The sequence below is a fragment of the Chiloscyllium plagiosum genome, chromosome 11 (assembly GCF_004010195.1).
Source record: "Chiloscyllium plagiosum isolate BGI_BamShark_2017 chromosome 11, ASM401019v2, whole genome shotgun sequence".
NCBI lineage: Eukaryota > Metazoa > Chordata > Chondrichthyes > Orectolobiformes > Hemiscylliidae > Chiloscyllium > Chiloscyllium plagiosum.
This window is the reverse complement of record NC_057720.1, coordinates 61,015,684-61,031,575: the sequence shown is the minus strand read 5'-3', so window position 1 is coordinate 61,031,575 and position 15,892 is coordinate 61,015,684. Positions and strand designations below refer to the sequence as shown.

General features: G+C 39.5%; 1 protein-coding gene across 1 annotated transcript in view; it reads right to left on the bottom strand.

Annotated features, from left to right (window-relative positions):
* The window catches only part of odr4 (odr-4 GPCR localization factor homolog), a 117,574-nt gene that overhangs the window by 42,602 nt on the left and 59,080 nt on the right, over nucleotides 1-15,892 (bottom strand). Inside the window, exons 8-11 of the mRNA XM_043699510.1 lie at nucleotides 9,559-9,693; nucleotides 8,077-8,172; nucleotides 6,673-6,714; nucleotides 5,417-5,545 (exon numbers count right to left, since the gene is read on the bottom strand). Coding sequence (XP_043555445.1) covers nucleotides 5,417-5,545; nucleotides 6,673-6,714; nucleotides 8,077-8,172; nucleotides 9,559-9,693 — 402 coding nt within the window. The remainder of the gene's footprint in view (nucleotides 1-5,416; nucleotides 5,546-6,672; nucleotides 6,715-8,076; nucleotides 8,173-9,558; nucleotides 9,694-15,892) is intronic.

Sequence of the window (15,892 nt, the reverse complement as noted above, 5' to 3'; positions counted from 1 at the left end):
CCGACAGGTTTAGACAGTACATTCAGATCAGTTCAGGCTTGGAGGGCCGAAGGGCTGTAAATTTTCTTTGTTCTTTGTATTAAAAAAAAGTATGGCCACACAACTCAGTCAAATGCCTTCTCTGCATCTAGAGAAATCACCAATCCCTGTATTGACTGCTATCGACATGCTTGAATTACATGAAGCAGCCTCCTAACATTATTGGAGGATCTGCGGCCCTTTATGAAGCCCGCCTCGTCCTCTTTAATAGAAAATAACACAGTCTTCAGCCTTAACACAAGAGTCCTAGAGAGGATTTTAAAATCCACATTTAAGAGTGAAATGGGCCTGTACGAAGCACAGTCCTCCGAGACCTTCCCTTTTTTAAGAATAAGCGAAACATTGGCCCCTCTCAGAGATGATGAGACACAATCATGACTGTATGAGTCATGAAACATATTGAGCATCGGGCCTGACAATACAGTAGCATCTCGACTTACGAACTTAATCCGTTCCGGAACCCAGTTCGCAAACCGAAAAGTTTGCGAACTGAATCAATGTTTCCCATTGTTCGGATAGCTACGTAAGAATGCTTGGATGTAGCAATGAACGATGTTCACAGCGTGCGCGCACCAAAGGCGAATTGAATGAGATCACACGGGGCCCGAGAGCTTTTGCGTTCAAAGCGCACGTAGCAAAGCAGAACAATGAAACCACGTGGTTGCACGCGGGCTTTTTGCGTTCGTACCTTGAATTTCGTACGTACGTTGAAGCAAAATTTTATGTACAATCCTGTTCGTAAACCAATTTGTTAGTGAACGGAGTCATTCGTATGTTGAGGCGCTACTGTATGTTTATAATTTCCTTATAGAATTTGCTGTGAAGTCCATCAGGATCGGGCACCTTTCCACTCTGAAGCTGCTTCACAGCCTCTTGCACCTCTTGCTCTGATAAGAGGGCATTGAGAAAAGACTCTTGTTCGGAGGTCACACCCGGCAGCTCCAGATCCTTGAAAAAGGACTCCGCCCCTCCTCACAACGCTCAGATTGGTATAATTTAAGAGTAAAATCTCTGGAATGCCACATTAATCTTTTTGGAGTCACAGGTTAGGTTCCTAGACCCTTCCCTAATCGCCATAATGGCTTGAGGGGCACTCCTCTTCCTGGCGAGATATGCTAAGTATTTGCCTGGCCTGTCACCATGCTCATAAAATCTTTGCTTTGCAAAAGTAAGCTCCTTCTTTGGTGTCTGCATGAGCATGGAATTCAAAACAGACCGCAGCTCCGTAATCCTCTGTACCTTGACCAACGAGGCCTGTCAAAGTAAGCCTTCTCGGCTGCCTTCAACCATGCTTCGAAGAGACGTTGCTGCTCACCCTTCTGCCACTTCCTACTGGCAGAGTAGGAAATAAATCACCCCTGGCAGTTTTCCAAAGGACGGATGGGCTATTAACCGAGCCTGAGTTAGTGTCTAGGAATGCCCAAAATTGCCTACAGAAGTACTTCACAACCCTATTATCCTTGTGGATAAAGGGATCCATTCGCCAGTGCCTCGACCCCATTGTAATGTCCTTAATGTTAACCAACAGGTAAGCTGGAGCATGATTGGAGTTGGTAATATTACCAATCGTACAAGATGCTACCAAGTCCAGGGTTGCCACAGGGGTCAGAAAACAATCAATCCTGGTGTGACATCTATGTGGATTGGAAAGAAAACCGTAAAATCCCTGCCTGCAGAGTGGAAATGCCTCCAGACGTCCACGAACCTTAACACCACACACAGATCCACTAATTGTTTAGTTTGTATAGAGGGTAATGGGGGGCCTATGGGTAACCTGTCTACTGTGGGATCCATGAGGCAGTTAAAATCTCTCCCTATAATGATATGCCGGGACTCGAGACTGATCAGTTTAGAGAATGCATCTAGCAGAGATTTGAGGGGATGGGCCGGAGGTCAATAAACATTTAAAACACCATATTCTTCCCTGTTTCTCAGGTCTTTGAGAATTACAACACTCTAGTAACTTAAATGGGAGATTCCTCCTAACCAACATAGCCTCTCCCCTACTTCTGTTATTAAAAGATGAAAAGTAAACCCAATCAAAGCCATTCTGCTGTAGTTTCAAAAGCTCCCTATCATCTAAGTGCGTCTCCTGTAACAAAGCAATATTCACCTTCTCCTTTTTAAGACTCAAAAGTACCTTCTTCCTCTTAATTGGTGAGCGACTCCCCTTTATGTTCCAGGTACACCATTTAATCAAGTCATTAACCATAACCTTCTGCACTAACATTTAAATTCCAGACAGGAGGAACTCAGACCACAAATCGCCGAGCCTTAGTGTCACAAGGTGCATCTAACATAAAAAACTATACAAACTAAAACCACTACATTTAACAAACCTACAAAGCTATCAAAGATTATATATAACAAAAACCAAAAAGCAAACCAACACACAAAACGCCAATGGTGCTGAATAGAGGAACTCACTCCCTGCCGAAAGGGGGCAACTACCCATCCCAAAACCCAACTTCCTGACCCACTGCCAAGACTGCAGCCCGGGCATTTAAATACCTGAACCAGGTATAAACTGCCCATGAGTAGGCATCTAGCCATCCCAACCATTTTCCCTCTTCCGAGCTAGAGCTGCACCGTAAACACAAGCAGAAAGGAAAGAAAATACATCACGGAATTGCAAGGTGAATAATGAACATTTTTTTAAAGAAAAAAGGGGCTAAACACCCCACCCATCCTTTGGTATAACTTAACTTTGAAATTGAAAGTACACGTCTCAACTGTAACCAAATATAGTTTAAACCAGATTATTACCACTAAAAAAAAGGAAAAGAAAGCCCCAACTGGACTTCTACTGTTTTTTAAAGATAAAACAAAGACATATCCAAACAATACAACTGTTTGTTCATACTAAATTGTTCAGATTAGATTAATTTGTACACCAAGTCTCTTGCCTTCTCCAACGTGTCAAAGGGATGTACGGATCCATCTAAGGTGATCCAAAGCACCGCCGGATACCTCAGAGAGTACTGGATCCCGAGCTCCCTCAGTCTTCTCTGGATCACCGTCATAGGATTTCCTTTTTTGGATCACTGCCGCTGAGAAGTCCTGCAAGAACATAATCTTAGACCCCTCGTAAATTAGGGCCTTCAGATCCTTCTGCTGGAAAAACGCAGCAGGTCAGGCAGCATCCAAGGAGCAGGAGAATCGACATTTCGGGCATGAGCCCTTATTCGGGCTCATGCCCGAAACGTCGATTCTCCTGCTTCTTGGATGCTGCCTGACCTGCCGCGCTTTTCCAGCAACACATTTTCAGCTCTGATCTCCAGCATCTGCAGTCCTCACTTTCTCCTTCAGATCCTTCCCCTGGATTCTGGAAGCTTCCACGATTCTCTCCTTATCTCTATAATGATGAAGCCGCACCAACAAAGGACGAGGACGTTGACCCAGACCTGACCTCCGTGCTGTGACCCGGTGAGCCCTCTCGATCTTCAAGCCTCTCATTCCAGTCTCCAAGTTAAGGAATTTCGAAAACCTGTCCTCAATAAATTCTGCCAGCCGCTCACCTTCCTTACCCTCTGGCAGACCAATCTGAATATTTTTTCTCCTACCCCTGTTCTCAAGATCATGCACTTGGTCATGCAAATCATGGACCTGCGGCTCCAGGGCTTGGATCCTATCCTTGGAGGAACTGGTATCAGCTTCCACCACTGTGACTCTGTGTTCATCCTCATCCGTCCTTTTTCCCCAGGTCTCCCAGCTGCTGTTAGAGATCGGGGCCAACGTCGCCTCTATCTGCTTCCAACATCTTGCGAGATTTTGCGAGCTCCTTCACCAGGGCCTGATAAGCAATTGAGTCCAAGGATCCTGAAGGCTAGCCTCGGACACTCCTTCTTACTTCTTGGGTATCCCCAGACAGCGAAAATCCAGGTAAGTTGACTTTCAACAATTTCCTAGGACACCACAGCCTTTCCAGAGTCCCAGGATATTGCGATGGTCTGGGTTGGTAGGTTAGAAGTTTGTCCTGTTTGTGCTTTTTTTTAGTTTAGATTACATTACAGTGTGGAAACAGGCCCTTCAGCCCAACAAGTCCACATCGATCCGCCGAAGCACAACCCACCCATACCCCTACCCCTACATTTACATTTACCCCTTACCTAACACTACAGGCAATTTAGTATGGCCAATTCACCTGACCTGCACATCTTTGGACTGTGGGAGGAAACCGGAGCACCCGGAGGAAACCCACGCAGACACGGGGAGAATGTGCAAACTCCACACAGTCTGAGGCGGGAATTGAACCCGGGTCTCTGGCGCTGTGAGGCAGCAGTGCTAACCACTGTGCCACCGTGCCGCCCACCGTGCTGCGGTGCAGAGCTCTGCAACGCGATCCTCCTAGATCGCCACCATATTGGATGCCCCATTTACCACTTTTTAGCCGAAACCCAAATATTGACAATGTCTTGCTGCATGTAGTTAAAAGGCGAGTCATGAATGAACTCAACTATTCAAAAATCAACACACATCCTCATAACTAATCAATAGATGTATTTATAACAATTTTTGTAGCCATAAAACCTCTTAAAATTAGGACACTACAAGTGTTGAAGTTGGCTTTTAAAATGTAATGACATTGTTTTTAGCATTGAATTCTTAAAAAAAAAAAAGTCCATATTACAATATAGGTCTGCCTTCTCTTTAGAAAAGTGGATGCAATACACTTATATTTATGCAGATGTGATTCTATGACATTGCAGGAAAATGTCAATATATTAGTTATAAAAAGAAGTATTTGCTTCTTTTTACAGGAGGATGAGGAGTTCTCAAGCCATAAAATTGTAATTTACAAAGAGGCAATAGTATTATCCTGAAAGTGTGGGTTGAGTAAACAAAGATCAAGCAGAAAAAGACGTCTTCAAAATCAGAAGAAACAGAAATAAATTAAGACTCGTGTAGTATTTTTGTTTTAAGTTACTTCTATTTCTCTTGTACAGCAGAGTTCATAGCTCATAGTACATAGTTCATACCACAGAAAGTTCACAAATGAACAGAATAGAAAATTAAATGAAGACTATTTGTGTAACACAAATCATTTGCATCTTCCTGCCGTATACCCACAGAAAGTATAACATAATCAAATAAGAATGGACTTAAAAATGTTCTACTTCACAGAATTAATAGAAATGCTCTTTGAATGTGCCCAATGTAAATCTTTTGTGTATCTCCACTTCAAGAAGATGGTAGCAAAATTAATGCGTGTTAATTACAGTTATAACCCAAATTCAAGCGATTTTAGCACATGAAGCAACAAATTAAGAAACACAGAAGAACTTGCTTATATTTATATTTCATATTGTTGAGAACATTTCTGTTAATGATGTAAATCTCCTAAGAATACTTTTTAATCATCATACAATTGCTGTACCTGAATGGCATCTTTTACTTTTGATTTACTGCCATGGAGATAAGCTCTGCAACGTACAGTTCCCTTCACACCAACAGAGCTGCCACAGTCTTCAATTAAGGCATCAACCTCACCCTCGGCAATAGGAACCTTAATATAAAAAGGATTTTACAAACTAAAAAAAATACATCATTTAGAAGTCACATAGTATAGTATTACAACACAATTATTATTTTTACTACAAGAACAAAACATGCCAGCAGAACACTTGGTACTTGTGGAATAACAAAAAGGGATACATCAGCATTAAACCAACATTGTTCATCAGAATGCTGGGAAGGAGAATAACAGAGTGGCTGTTACATTTGGACAGTCAGACATATGGACTTATTCCTCTTGGCTGGAGGTGCAATCCATTTAGATGGCCAGACCCCATTACTAGAGAGAAGGGGAGGACTGCAGATGCTGGAGAGTCAGAAAAGTGTGGCACTGGAAAAGCACAGCAGGTCAGGCAGCATCTGAGAAGGAGGAGAGTTGACTTTTCGGGCATAAGTCCTTCACGAACGGCTTATGCCCGAAACATGAACTCTCCTGCTTCTTGGATGCTGCCAGGCTCGTTACTATGTTATCACAACTGGCTTTCCATTATATAAATTAAATCATAATTTACCGAAATATTGGGATCTCAATCTAGCTATCAAGCAGGGAGTTACAGGAGGAAGGGGAGAAACCAACATTACAATAGGCAGAGATTATGTGCCTGGAATGCAAAGATGCATTCCTGCTCCTTTCTGTCCAAGATAAATTGTTTCATACTTATCTCTTGAGGAGCTTCCACTTCATTGTCTAGTTATGTAGGTAAGATTTGCAGAACATGTGCACTCTATTCAGGTGACTCACAAATTTTCTTCATGGCACTATTTAAGCTGGGCTCCAGTACAAAGAGTATAATGGCGAATCAGGAACAGCTATTTTAATTTTGCTATCGCTATATTCTGCCATGTGGTCCAAGTTATTTATTGTCTTTTGCTCACTAAAGATGCTGGCTGATCTTGTTTTCAGTATTTTCTGCAACTATGCCAGATTTTCATTATTTGTATTTTCTCTGATTTGTTACTATTAATAACTTTTTGGGCTGACGCATTTTATTAAAAAATAGACATATTTACTGTTGATTAATATTGAACATGTCAAAGAAAACGATGACACTAAATAAACATTTTTGACTAGCTATTTCGAAAATAATGAGAATTGAAAAGTTAGCTGTCAGAACTAACAGGAGCTGTCAGGAACTGAACTTCCGCTGGTAATTTCTTTTTCTGTAAAAATAACAAAAATAGGTCAGTATAAATTTAAATACTGCATATAAATTAAATTCACCCTACATCATAGTTACAGTAAGTATTGCACTAAGAATACAAATGTTGTTTATTTCCTATAAAAAACATTTCTGTCACTCAAAAGCGAGACAATTAGAACGTCTTTGGGAATTTTTCTACATCTTCTATAGTGAAGATATGTTTGAAAAATTGTAGAGGGTTTCTTTCAATTTTTACTATCTTTAACTTCTATATTTTGGCACACATGATGCATTCTTCTCAAAGAACCTTTCTTTCTCACTGGGGTAAAGGTTTGCTGACAATTATTAACTATCGCCTTAATGGTCTTTGCTGTGTTTCTACCATTGTACCTTTTAATCCAATTTCCCAGTTCACTTCTGCCCCTTCTACTTTCGTATTCTTATAATTAACTTTATTCAGGTTTAAAACACTAGTCGTTGACTCACACCTCTCATCTTCAGACTTATGGCAAAATTCAATAATGCTATGATTGCAGTTACCTACAGCCTCTTTCACGATGAAGTTATTGACTAACCCTGTGTCACTGCAGGAAAATGGATGAGACATTCTAAATGAAGGCATGGAAACCCAAGAAACAAAATAGATTAGCAAGAATGGGGTGCTGGGGGAGCAGGATTTTAAGAGTTAGGTCAGGGGTAGCAGAGTTTTGGATGGTCTCAAGTTTTACAATGTGGAATGCACAGGAACATTCTAGACTGGAGGTAATTAAAGACATGGCTGAGTGTTTCAGCAACAGGTGAGTTGAGATAGGGACAGAGACAGGTGATGGAAATAAGACAGCTTAGTGAAGTTGCTCAAATATAGCAGTAAGATTCAGCACTCGACAGCTGTCAAGAATGGGCATAGTGGCTCAGTAACTGAGTTTACACATGGCTCAAAACAAAGGTTTCAGTTTTGCTACTGTTTAGTTGGCAGAAATTACAGGTAGGGTCAGATGTTGTTGGTATACATGTGCACACTGATGCTGTATTTTCAGACGTCGTTGCTGTGTAGCAATATGTAGATGAGAAACAGAAAGGGGGCAAGGAGAGATCCTTTTGGGACTACAAAGGTAACAGCACAGGAGTCAGAAAATAATTTGCAATTGCTTCTCTGGATCTGGTCATTAGCTATAGAAGAATGGAACCAACTAAGTACAAACCCACTCAGCTAGATGACACCGAAAAGGCTGTTCAAAGATATAAATGCAAAAAATTGAAATAAATAACACTTTTTTTGGTCAGTAACTATCGTACTACAAATCAGCTGGTCAGGTATTTCTATATTACACGCATTTTTTAAAAAAGCAACAAATCCGAGATCATTATTCAGCTTCCATACCGATCCTTCTCCTAGTAGGCTGTCTGGTTCTTTAAACTGTCCATTTATCAGGTAACTGCTTAGCATAATTTGTTTTGCCCAGGAATTCAGACCTTTCTGGGAAGGGAGAAATGGTGTAAGGGAAGAGATTAAAAAGTACAGGAAAATAATTACACAGACAATAAAGATTACCATTGCATATCCTCTCTTTAACTCTCACAATCATAGCAAATGCTTAGCATAACACAACTGAGTGACAGTTGAAAGACACCACAACTTCACAAATTATTGTATTGTAAAGGGACACACAAATCATGTAACTAATCTTATGGAATCAAACTTCCACTGATTTGGTGTTAAGAGGGAATAAAAGGCTTGCATTTGTATTATAGTTTTCACAACAGACATCTCAAAGTGCTTTACAGCCAATGAATTATTTTTCAAGTACACTTGCTATTGTTTTACACCAAACATGACAGCCAATTTTTACTCAGCTAATGTCCGCAAATGGCAATGTGATTATGACCAGATGCTGTGCTTCATATGATTCTGACTGAGGGATTAAAGTTGGTCACACCACAAGAAAACAAAGCCAAATAGCAGGCGTGAACCCTGCCTGAAGTGAGTGATAGTGTACCTACGTCTGAGCCAGGAGTTCCAGATTCAAATCTCACCTGCTCTAGAAATATGTCATAATATTTCTGAACAGGCTGATCCGAAAATATCTGGTCATGGCACTGGGAACGGCCTCCCTGCTCTTCTTTAAAATGATGCTGTGAGATTTTTACATCCTCTCTGGCAGGCAGATGAGTCTTGAGGTTTAACATTTCATATGAAAGATGCACTCCTGACAATGCTACGCTCATTCAATACAGCACTGACGTATCAGCCTGGAACCTGAGCCACAGATGACAAGCATATGGATGCATCTTTGTATTTACATTGCTGCATATCCGTCCAGCAATGACAGAATGTAGAATAACAATAGTAGAGATGGCACTGTGACAATTGCTGGAATTGTGTTTTGAATTTTAAACCAATCAATTAAAATGGAATAATTTCTGTGCTAGCATTTGAATTTATTTGATCAGAGAAAAAAAATCATAGCAAAAAAAGTGAACAGAAAATTAGTTTTAAAAATGTTAGTTAGATTTTCTTGAATCTTCTATTAGGTATTAGATATCTTAATCCACAAATGTTAAGAGATTGGCATGGCATCACCACTTCAAAGAACATTTGTTAAAATTAGTATTTTCTCCAGCTCCCATAAACACCTGGGTAATAAAGTGATTTCTAAGCACCTCCATCAACACTATTAAATGAAGATTGGGCGATTGCCATGCCAAACATCTCTGCACTCCTCATCCTTTATCATACCTTGTCTTCTTTAGTTTTCTACAGAATTCAGTAGCTGAATCCAAAACAAGAGTAGAGTTTTGACCCAAGAAACCCTATTCAATGCAAATATGAAAAATAATTTGAAACAAAATAAGTAACTCATACCAATGAATTCTTGTCAAACTGTTGTTCCGCAGATGCTGGTACAGGGATATACACTTCCACATTGATGGTAGCTTCCACAACCTGCCAGGGGGCTGTGAGGCTGCTGGATTTACAGTCTAGCATTTTAATAGGAGTCTTGAAAACACAAGAAATTAAGATCATTAGTAGATAGCTTAGATGCTTATTGGAAGTATTACATGAATATTTGGCATTCATGGTATGACATCTGCTGTTAACAATATTCAAATATTTGTTGCACATCTCTATTGAATATTCCAATTCAGTTTCTATGTATTTGTTCTTATTTTGTTGTGATTGACTAATAAACATTTACTGTTGTTTCATTCTTGCTTATACTAGCTAAAGAAAAAGGTTTATGCCTATAATTGTTTTATGATCCTAAAGGATCACTTTACGATCCTAAAGACAACAAAGAACTTGCATTTTCAAAACACATTTGGACTGTTTAGAACACCCTCAGAGAGACCTCAAAGACAATTAGTTCCTTACAAGAGCAGACACAATCCATTTACACAAGCAAAACAGACATTTTGCATGTGGCAAAATCTCAAATAGCAAATGAAATGAATGACTGGTTAATTTGTGTTTTTGGTGGTGTTAAACTGAGGGATGAATGGCTACTATTGGCAGAACTTCCTCAACAAAGCTACATTCACATGTAAAGACATACAGAGCATTGGTTTAATCTCATCTGAAAGTCAGCACATCTCTAACAACATAATGATCCTTCAGTTGAAATCCTGTTGTGATACTTAAAACTAAAATCTTCTGAAAAACACCAAAACTGAGTCAAATTGCCATCAAAGATCCTAACTTCCATTAGGAAAGTTTACAGTAACTGAAAGACAACAGAATACAACAAAAAAACCCTCTTAGGCACCTGCATAAACCTATCTTTCCTGACGAGATTTATTGTCATTTTGTGCCATTATGGCTCTGGATTTCTTCAATCTGCTGCTATGCACCTTAACTTTGTTGGAAATTTTAATTACCTTTATAAAGAGTGCTGCACTTAGAGCAAAACTAAGGCAGAAAGTCCAAAGAAAATTATGACCCGTGAAGCAATAAAAAGATTACAGACAGTTCCCGGGTTGTGAACAGGTTCCCATTATTGAGTCTGTTCTCAATTTGATTTGTACGGAATTCAGAACACAATACAGAACAGTACAAAATAGCTATTCATAAGTACAGGAAATGTTGTATGTCAGATCTTTAAAAATTACACCCTTGCACAGCAGTGCCTTCATATGTACAAGTGCAAGTTGATGCTTGTAAATTGGGAACCCTGTATAGTACATAGCTTTTTTGTTCTTTTCCATATGCTAGATGGAAACATCCTCTGCACAGTAAGGGTTTATTGGAATAGACATGTCCCAAAACTTTGGGAAAGGAAAAATGGACAACATGCCTTTAAGTCATTTTTGTGCATATGCTTCTCCTGTATAATAGGCACACATCAGTCGATTTTATCCTGAAAGAAAACAGCAGTAATAGCAATAATATTCTTGAGTGAGTTAGTGTTCAAAGACATCTAATGATTTCTGCACCAAATGGCATCAGCACTCTGTTTGACTGAAGGGGCCAATGTGTGTGCCTGTCTTGCTGGACGTTGTATTCTTCAGTGATATTCGCCTGCAAAGTCAATCATGTATGAAAATCGGACAGACAAGACCAATCACTCATCTACCCATACTGCAACAAATACGCTAAAAAAAGAGAAACTGGACTTTTAAGTTGGGTCATGTGCAGAGCAACTGCTGCACTCTGAGTTAGCCAGTTAGATGAGAAAAATACTAAAAGCAATTAACTTATGTTTATATAATAAATATTACATTTGCTGAACATCTTAAAGCACTTGGCCAATTATGTTTTCAAATAGTGTGCGATAGGTTAAAAAACATAGTTACCATTTATAGACAGCAGTTTTCCACAAACAACAAATAATTCATGTTTTTTTTATTGGTGCTGATTGAGGGAAAACTCCTTGGTATTTCTTGAAAAGCAGTGGAATTTTCCACATACTCTTAAAATTGGCAGAAGAGGTCCCAATTTAATACATCATCTGAAGATCAATGCAGGATCAGTATGTTGGTAATTTGATGAGAAACTATTCACATTTGCAACTCTGCAAAGGCTTTAAGCGTGAGTATAAAAGAACTCACTTGGTCTGTGAGATAACTCAACTAGAGTTTGTATCTTGAGTTATGGTCTTGTTATGAAGGAATTAATGGAGTAATCCACAGGTGCGACTTGCAATTGTAGTGGGCTTTTAATGTAGCAACACAAAGTTGGCAGTGAGAACAGTGCAGAATAAGAGATGGCCAAAGGCTCATTTTAAGGAATTGAAATTGAGTTATGATTAGCTTAGAAGTATATTCAGGATTCAGAAGGATATGGGAGTTTACTAACTGTGAAGAACAAATGAATCAAAACTTCAACAATACTTTGCTGCCAGCTGCTGTTATCCCATATTCATCATTAACTACACTGACAATGGCAATTAGAAGGACTACTAAGGTGAGGCAGCGGGATTTGAGCAAACGGGCTCCTGGTATGAGTAAAAATATGGATCCACAATGCCTCTCGCCACTTCCAACTTTATCTTCATAAAGCAAGCATTTGGGTTCAACAAGTGATATTTCAGTGATATGCCGAGAGATCAAAAGCCAAAAGCTTCATCATCGGTGAGAAAGGGGCAGTAAATTTTGTTCTTCAATCACGGGATTCGAGCATCGCTGCCTGAGCGAGGATTTATTATCCATCCTAGTTGCTGTTGAGGTGGTAGTGATGGTGAGCTGCTTGACCCAGCAATACTGAAGGAATAGTGAAATATTGTCAATTGCAGATGGTGGATGTCCAAAAAAATGGAGTAAAGGTCTGTCAAGAAATGCAAGTTCTTGAAAATTAATTTAAAGATGTCTCAGTATCAAGTGAAGTTAAGATTACAAACAATGAGTGATACATTTTACATTCATAATATTGTTTGGTGCCAATTATTGACAAAATAATCTAAACAACATAAGGGCAAAACTTAATCAAAGTCAATAAATCTGTAAATGGAAGTGAAATGAAAGACCTGCATTGTTGTAGAGCTTCTGTCTACTCAGGATATTCCAATATGTTTTACAGTTAAACTCTCTTTGAAATATGGTCACTGATTTGGTAAACACAGCACAGTAATCTATTAGTGCATGGTAAGAATCCATGTATATCAGATAATAAGTCGAGAATATATTTTAGGAATAGTAATTGAAGGTTAACTTTCCAACAGAACCAAAACTCCTCCACTCTTCTTCGAGTACTGTCAAGGAATGTTTTAATACACTTACTAAAGGACGTCATCAATTTAATATCTAATCCAAAAGTTGGCACTTCCAATGGTGCCCCAAAAACTCGGTGCTGTATTTTAGTGTTGACTTAGATTATATTTTCAAGACACTAAAGTGACGCTTAAAGCTACATGTTCTGAATTAAGGATAAGGAACCAAAACAAGACTGAATTAGTGTTGAATAAGAATTAATATGATCAAATGAACAAAGCAATATGTAATGATGTCTAACCGGAACTATGTGCACTTCGCTTGTGGAAAAATTAAATTATTTTCTTTCAGCATTTGAGATAATGTTAAGTTAATGAGTGATCCTAGAGGTCAAAACACATTCAAAGCGTACAACCCTTGGTACTTTCACATTTTCTAATTCATTTGTTTTGGTCAAGTTAACAGATGATGTCAGGAACAAAGAGGAATAAGTTATACATAAATGTGCAAACATGTGATTAAACACATAACAATGATGCCAATAAAAGGTGGAAAATTAATCAGTCATTCACAGGTATATCATGCCTTGCTTCTGACATTCTAGGATTTTCAGTTAATCAGCTAATCTTAACATTTACTCTCCTTTTACTGTCATTTGTGGCAGATTGAACAATCTTTATACTGTTTCAAATATTTTCTTTTTGTAAGACTTAAGCTTGCATGGGGGATAGATAATGGCAATATCATTCTAACAAATGCCTATGTTACATGGAATCAAGACTGATGCAGCACAGAAGAGATCAATCAATTCATCTTTTTCTTTTAATTCTGATATGAAATGTGGGCATCCTTTGCAAGACTCCCATTTGCTGTTCATCCCTAGATGCCATTGAGCTGACTGGCTCTCTGAGCTATTTCTGAGGGCAGTTAAGAGTCAATTAAATTGCACTAGCTTTGGAGTCACATGCAAGCCAGACCAGGTAAGGATCTCTCTCCCGAAAGGAAATTAGAGAATCACATAGGTTTTCACATTAATAATTACACAGTCACTATTATATTTCCAGATTTAGTTTCAAATTAAATTCAAATTTCACCATCTACTAGTGGAGTTTGAACCCATATCCCAGAACATTAGGTTGTGGCTGTAGATTACGAGTCTATTGACATTACCACTATTCCATCATCTCTCTATCAGACTAGTGTCAGTCAGCCCTGTGGTAACACAGTAATTATCTAACTAGTCCCACTCCACACTTTCACTTTCTTTAGTTTTTTTTACATCTCAAGTATTTAACAATTCACTTTTGAAAATTATCACCAAATCTGCCAGCATACTTTCATGTGCAGCAGTCTTAATCACAATAATTCATGAGGTGGAAAGAAATTGGAGGTCATCTTTCCAATAGGAAGGAGACCAGAATTGCACACAGTATTCCAACAGTGACCTAACCAATGACCTGTACAGCCGCAACAGGACCTCTGGCTGGCATATAAAAGGGACGAGTGTCAGAGACTCTGGATGAGCCAGTACTATGCAGAAGATCTGTTCCTGTGTAAATAATGGGTGGCTAGGTGATGGAATACCAGTCTCTGTAGAGTTACTTTATACCCCAACAAGTCATCCCAGAATCTTATGTTTCAATAAGACCATCTCTCATATTGAGTACGCCTGTACTCAATACTCTGATCAATAAAGGAAAGCATACCAAACGCCTTCTTCACTATCCTATCTACCTGCGACTCCACTTTCAAGGACCTATGAACCTGCACTCCAAGGTTTCTTTGTTCAGCAACACTCCCCAGGACCTTACCATGAAGGTGTATAAGTCCTGCTAAGATTTGCGATCCCAAAATGCAGCACCTCGCATTTATCTGAATTAACTCCATCTGCCACTTCTCAGCCCATTGGCCCATCTGGTCCAGATCCTGTTGTAATCTGAAGTAACCCTCTTCGCTGACCACTACACCTCCAATTTTGGTGTCATCTGCAAACTTACTAACTGTACCTCTTATGCTCACATCCAAATCATTTATGTAAATGACAAAAAGTAGAGGACCCAGCACCGATCCTTGTGGCATCCCACTGGTCACAGGCCTCCAGTCTGAAAAGCAACCCTCCACCACCACCCTCTGTCTTCTACCTTTGAGCCAGTTCTGTATCCAAATGGCTAATTCTCCCTGTATTCCATGAAATCTAATCTTGCTAATCAGTCTCCCATGGGGAACCGTGTCAAATGCCTTACTGAAGTCCATACAGCTCACATCTACTGCTCTGCCCTCATCAATCCTCTTTGTTACTTCCTCAAAAAACTCAATCAATTTGGTGAGACATGATTTCCCATGCACAAAACCATGTTGACTATCCCTAATCAGTCCTTGCCTTTCCAAATACATGTACATCCTGTCCCTCAGGATTCCGTCCAACAACTTGCCCACCACCGAGGTCAGGCTCACTGGTCTATAGTTCCCTGACTTGTCCTTACCACCCTTCTTTAACAGTGGCACGACGTTAGCCAACCTCAAGTCTTCTGGCACCTTACCTGTGACTATCGATTATACAAATATCTCAGCAAGAGGCCCAGCAATCACTTCTCTAACTTCCCACAGAGTTCTCGGGTACACCTGCTCAGGTCCTGGGGATTTATCCACTTTTATGTGTTTCAAGACATCCAGCACTTCCTCCTCTGTAATCTGGACATTTTGCAAGATGTCACCATCTATTTCCCTACAGTCTATATCTTCCATATTCTTTTCCACGGTAAATACTGATGTAAAATACTCATTTCGTATCTCCCCCATTTTCTGTGGTTCTACGAAAAGGCCGCCTTGCTGATCTTCGAGGGGCCCTATTCTCTCCCTAGTTACCCTTTTGTCCTTAGTGTATTTATAAAAACTCTTTGGATTCTCCTTAATTCTTTTTGCCAAAGCTATCTCATGTCCCCTTTTTGCCCTCCTGATTTCCCTTTTAAATATACTCCTACTTCCTTTATACTCTTCTAAGGATTCACTCGATCTATCCTGTCTATACCTGACATATGCTTCCTTCTTTTTCT